Here is a 4,972-nt window from a genome sequence, read left to right as displayed (position 1 = left end):
GAACCCTCTATCAGAATAATTTACTTGTTGGAAGGACACCATTCCTTTCAAAATGTATTCGCAGAAAGATATTTTCCAGCATCTTTGATTTCCAATATCAGGAAAGAAATATGTGGAATTCAATAGGACGATGCAGAGACACTTCATGAGTACTGGGAGCATTTCAAGAAACTATGTGATAGTTGTCCAAACCATCAGATCAGTGAGCAATTATTAATACTATAATTTTACGAAGGACTCAGGGAGACAGACAGGAATCTAGTTGATGTAGCAAGTGGTGGAGCACTAGTTGACAAAACACCCGCAGAGGCAAAGAAACTGATTGCAAACATGGCTGCAAACTCTTAGTATCGAGGAGGTCGAAATATCAAGTCCACTTTTGTACGTCAAGTTAATGAAGTGGTGAGTTCTAACCTTGAGCAACAAGTAGCTAAACTCACTTCCTTAGTGGAGCAAGTAATGATTTAAAAAGGGCAAGAAAAAGTATGTGGCCTTTGTTCAATGGTAGGACACCCAACTGATATGTGTCTTACTCTGCAAGAAGAAGAAGTGAATTCGATTGGTGGTGGTTAGGGGCAGCAAAGACGTTATGATCCATTCTATCAGACTTTTAATCCGGGGTGGAGAGATCATCCAAACCTGAGATATGGTAATGCACAGCAGCAGGCAGGCAACTCTAACCTCAGACCACCAACTCTCCAACAACAGCAAGCTTCTAATCCTCCACCTGGGTTCCATCAGCAACCACAATATCAGCCGCGACCTCAAAATCAGCATGTTTCCCAGCCACAATCTGGTAACATGTCTCTGGAAGATATTGTGAAGGCAATGGCTGATAACACTTTGCATTTTCAGCAAGAGACAAGAAGTGGTCTAAAGAACTTAAAAACCAAGTTTCTCAGTTAGCTAACACAGTGGGAAAGCTCCAAGCTCAGAACTCTAATAAGCTTCCGAGTCAACTAGAGAGAAATCCAAAGGAGAACGCGAGTGCAATATCACTTAGAAGTGGTAAGCAATTAGAGGTTCCAGCGAAAAAGACTAAAGGGATGACAGAACACCAAGAGGAACAGGAGACTATTGTTCAAAGCAAGATAAGCAGCCCACTAAGGTAAGTGATGTTGTTTCTCCTAATACTAATTAGTTTTCTTCTTCTGTTCCATTTCCTAGCAGGTTATCATCTAAGAATAAGAAGAAAGAGCACGAAAAGGAGAAAGAGACCCTAGACATTTTATGTAAGGTTGAGGTAAACATACCTTTACTGGAAGCTATAAGACAAGTGCCGCGGTATGCAAAGTTCTTGAAGGAGTTATGCACTAACAAGAGGAGATTGAGTGGAGATGAAAAAATCAGTGTAAGTGAGAATGTGTCTGGTGTTTTACAGAGGAAAGTTCCTCCAAAGTGCAAGGATCCAGGTATTTTTATTATACCCTGTAAAATAGGTAACACGAGATACGATAAATGCATGCTAGATTTAGGAGCTTCTATTAATGTCATGCCTTTATATATCTATAAAGCTCTGAACTTAGGACCTTTGAAAGACACTCGAGTGATTATTCAGCTTGCTGATCGTTATAATTTATACCCTGTAGGAGTAGTTGAGGATGTTTTAGTGCAAGTGAATGGACTGGTATTTCCTGCTGACTTTTATGTTTTAGATATGCCAAATGATGAATCCCCTAGTGCAACACCTATCTTATTAGGAAGACCTTTTCTGAAAACATCTAGAACTAAAATTGATGTTCACAGTGGGGTGTTGACCATGGAATTCGATGGGGAGGTTATCCGGTTTAATTTATTTGATTGCATGCGATATCCCTCTAATTGTGAATCTGTTTCCAGTATAGATGTCATTGATACACTAACTGAACAAGTATTTTTTCTCTCTGGTCATGATGGGTTAGATGTTGTTTTGACCGAGCCTATGGAAAAAGAAAAGTATGCTGACTTGCAAGAACATTTTGAGCTTAAGGGGGAAGTTAAGGAAGCTTTTTCCTCTCTGGAAATACTTCCCGATAAGAAATTAAGGTATGACAAACGATTTATGCAGTTACCTGTCACATCTAACAGACTTCTGCCTTCTATTGTACAGGCCCCTGAAGTGGAACTAAAGCCATTGCTAGACCATCTCAAGTATGCATTTTTGGGAGAAAATGACACTCTACCAGTCATAATCGCGAGTAATCTAACTCCGACTCAAGAGCAAAAGCTGGTGTAAGTTCTGAAGGAGCATAAAACAGCTCTAGGGTGGACAATTGCTGATATAAAAGGAATTAGCCCCTCTATGTGTCAACGTAGAATCTTATTAGAAGAGGGAGCTAAACCTGTGAGACAAGTGTAAAGGAGATTTAATCCACCTATGATAAAAGTGGTGAAGAAAGAAGTAATGAAGCTTCTTGAAGTAGGGGTGATATACCCTATATCAGATAGCCCTTGGTCAGCCCCTTGCAAGTGGTCCCAAAAAAGTCAGGAGTCACAGTGGTAGAAAACGATAAGGGAGAAATGGTTCCCACCCGAGTTCAAAATGGGTGGAGAGTTTGTGTAGACTACAGAAAACTTAATACTATGACTCGAAAAGATCATTTTCCCCTACCTTTTATTGATCAAATGGTAGAGCGTCTTGCTGGTCATGCTTATTACTGTTTTCTTGATGGTTTTTCAGGTTATGTGCAGGTCCCTATAACTCCGGAGGATCAAGATAAAACGACGTTCACATGCCCGTACGACACATTTGCGTATCGTCGTATGCCATTTGGACTGTGCAATGCTCCAGCAACTTTTCAAAGATGTATGGTACGCATCTTTTCAGATTACCTTGAAAATTTCATAGAAGTTTTCATGGATGATTTCACTGTACATGGAGATTCTTTTGATAGATTCTTAGAACACCTCACTTTGGTCCTTAAACGTTGTCTTGAAACTAACCTTGTGCTTAATTCTGAAAAATGTCATTTCATGGTTAAACAAGGTATAGTTTTAGGCCATATTATGTCGTCTGAAGGAATAAAAGTTGATAAAGCTAAAATAGATCTTATTTCTTCTCTTCCTTACCCCGCCTCTGTGCGGGAAGTTCGATCTTTTCTTGGCCATGCAGGGTTCTATCGCAGGTTTATTAAAGGATTCTCGAAGATTGCGCACCCACTATGTAGACTACTCCAAAAGGATGTGGAGTTCCACTTTGATGAGGCCTGTAGGCAGGCATTTGACAAGCTGAAAGACAAGTTGGTCACTGCCCCTGTTCTACAACATCCTAACTGGGAGCTCCCATTTGAGTTGATATGCAACGCTTCAAATTATGATGTAGGAGCAGTGCTAGGCCAGCGAGTTGGAAAAGTTTCCCATGCCATCTACTATGCCTCAAGGACTTTGGATGCAGCTCAAGCTAATTATACTACAACTGAGAAAGAACTTTTAGCTGTAGTTTTTGCTTTAGACAAATTCAGGTCTTATTTATGGGGTACTAAAATTATTGTGTTTACTGATCATGCAGCACTGAAATATTTATGGTCAAAGGATGTATCCAAACCTAGGCTAATACGTTGGATTTTATTGCTTCAACAATTTAATGTTGAAATAAAAGATAAAAAAGGTTCTGATAATAGTGTTGTTGGATCACTTGTGCAGGTTAGTTATTGAAGCTGATGAAGGTCCCGCCCCAATCAATGAAGAGTTCCCCGATGAGCAACTTCATGCCTTGAACTCAGGAACTCTGTGGTATGCTGATTTGGGGAATTTTCTAGCATCGGGGAAGTTTCCAGCCAGCTACACCAAGGCAAAAAAGGACCAGATGCGTAGTATAGAAAAATACTACATATGGGATGACCCATACCTCTGGAAATATTGTGCTGATCAACTGATCAGAAGGTGCGTACCGATTCTAAAATTCTGTCCATACTAACTTTCGGCCATTCTTATGCATGTGGGGGACATTTTGGACCAAAGAGAACCGCACGCAAGGTTTTAGAGAGTGGATTCTACTGGCCATCCATATTTAAAGATGCATACAAAATCTGTAAGGCATGTGATAGTTGTCAAAGAACAGGTACACTAGGTCCTAGGAATGAAATGCCCCAAACTCCTATCTTAGTATGTGAAATCTTCGACGTTTGGGGTATGGATTTCATGGGACCCTTCCCCTCTTCTTTTGGTTTTCAATATATTTTTCTTGCTGTTGATTATGTCTCGAAATGGGTGGAAGCTATAGCCACCCGTACTGATGATTCTAAAGTTGTTGCAGAATTTTTGAAATCAGATATTTTTGCTAGATACGAAGTCCCAAGAGCCATCATCAATGACAAGGGGACACACTTTTGCAATAAGACAATAGGAGCTCTCTTGAAGAAGTATAATGTGTTTCATCGAGTGTCCACTACGTATTACCTACAAACAAATAGACAGGCTGAAGTTTCCAATCGAGAGATCAAGTCCATTCTAGAGAAGATTGTGAATCCAAACAGGAAAGATTGGATTCTCTGCCTCAACGATGCTCTGTGGGCGTACAAAACAGCGTATAAAACTCCGATCGGGATGTCTCCTTACAAGCTCATGCTTGGTAAACCTTGCCATCTTCCAGTAGAATTGGAACACAAAGCCTTTTGGGCCGTGAAACAATGCAATATGGAAATGGATGCAGCGGGTGAACACAGGAAAATTCAATTGCAAGAACTGGAGGAAATTCGGAATGATGCTTTCGAGAATGCGAGAATGTACAAGGAGAAGACTAAGGCATTCCATGATTAGCGTATCACACGAAAGGCATTTACAGTTAGGTAGAAAGTTCTCCTGTATCATTCTCGACTCAAACTCTTTCCTGGCAAACTCCGTTCTCGATGGGTAGGGCCGTTTGTTGTTACCAAGGTATATGACCATGGTGCGGTGGAGATTCGTAGTGAGGGCACAGGGAAGGAATTCAAGGTGAATGGTCACCGACTCAAGTCATAATATGAAGGTTATCAGGTGTAGAACATTGAAGTGA

General features: G+C 40.5%; 2 protein-coding genes across 2 annotated transcripts; both read left to right on the top strand.

The window, feature by feature from the left end:
- The first annotated feature begins 501 nt into the window (after positions 1 to 501).
- On the top strand, positions 502 to 2,215 carry LOC110689953. Its single transcript, XM_021866772.1, has 4 exons — positions 502 to 568; positions 856 to 1,108; positions 1,171 to 1,412; positions 1,527 to 2,215. The coding sequence occupies exons 1-4, from the start codon at positions 502 to 504 to the stop codon at positions 2,213 to 2,215; spliced, it is 1,251 nt and encodes a 416-aa protein (XP_021722464.1).
- A 389-nt stretch (positions 2,216 to 2,604) lies between these two features.
- On the top strand, positions 2,605 to 4,737 carry LOC110689952. The gene is made up of 3 exons (XM_021866770.1): positions 2,605 to 3,440; positions 3,622 to 3,861; positions 4,026 to 4,737. Exons 1-3 carry the CDS (start codon positions 2,605 to 2,607, stop codon positions 4,735 to 4,737), a joined length of 1,788 nt encoding a protein of 595 aa, XP_021722462.1.
- Positions 4,738 to 4,972: the final 235 nt, after the last annotated feature.

Source organism: Chenopodium quinoa, unplaced genomic scaffold (genome assembly GCF_001683475.1).
Source record: "Chenopodium quinoa cultivar QQ74 unplaced genomic scaffold, ASM168347v1, whole genome shotgun sequence".
Classification (NCBI taxonomy): Eukaryota; Viridiplantae; Streptophyta; class Magnoliopsida; order Caryophyllales; family Amaranthaceae; genus Chenopodium; species Chenopodium quinoa.
This window is presented reverse-complemented; position numbering and strand designations above follow the sequence as displayed.

Bases quoted from the DNA above. Each gene is read 5' to 3' on its own strand.
- LOC110689953 (XM_021866772.1), top strand. From the start codon at position 502: ATGGTAGGACACCCAACTGATATGTGTCTTACTCTGCAAGAAGAAGAA. The intron at 569-855 runs GTTAGGGGCAGC...TTGCATTTTCAG, and splicing joins AGTGAATTCGATTGGTGGTG to CAAGAGACAAGAAGTGGTCT. The intron at 1,413-1,526 runs GTATTTTTATTA...CTCTGAACTTAG, and splicing joins TCCAAAGTGCAAGGATCCAG to GACCTTTGAAAGACACTCGA.
- LOC110689952 (XM_021866770.1), top strand. From the start codon at position 2,605: ATGGTAGAGCGTCTTGCTGGTCATGCTTATTACTGTTTTCTTGATGGT. The intron at 3,441-3,621 runs GTCTTATTTATG...TCACTTGTGCAG, and splicing joins TTTGCTTTAGACAAATTCAG to GTTAGTTATTGAAGCTGATG. The intron at 3,862-4,025 runs GTGCGTACCGAT...GGCATGTGATAG, and splicing joins GCTGATCAACTGATCAGAAG to TTGTCAAAGAACAGGTACAC.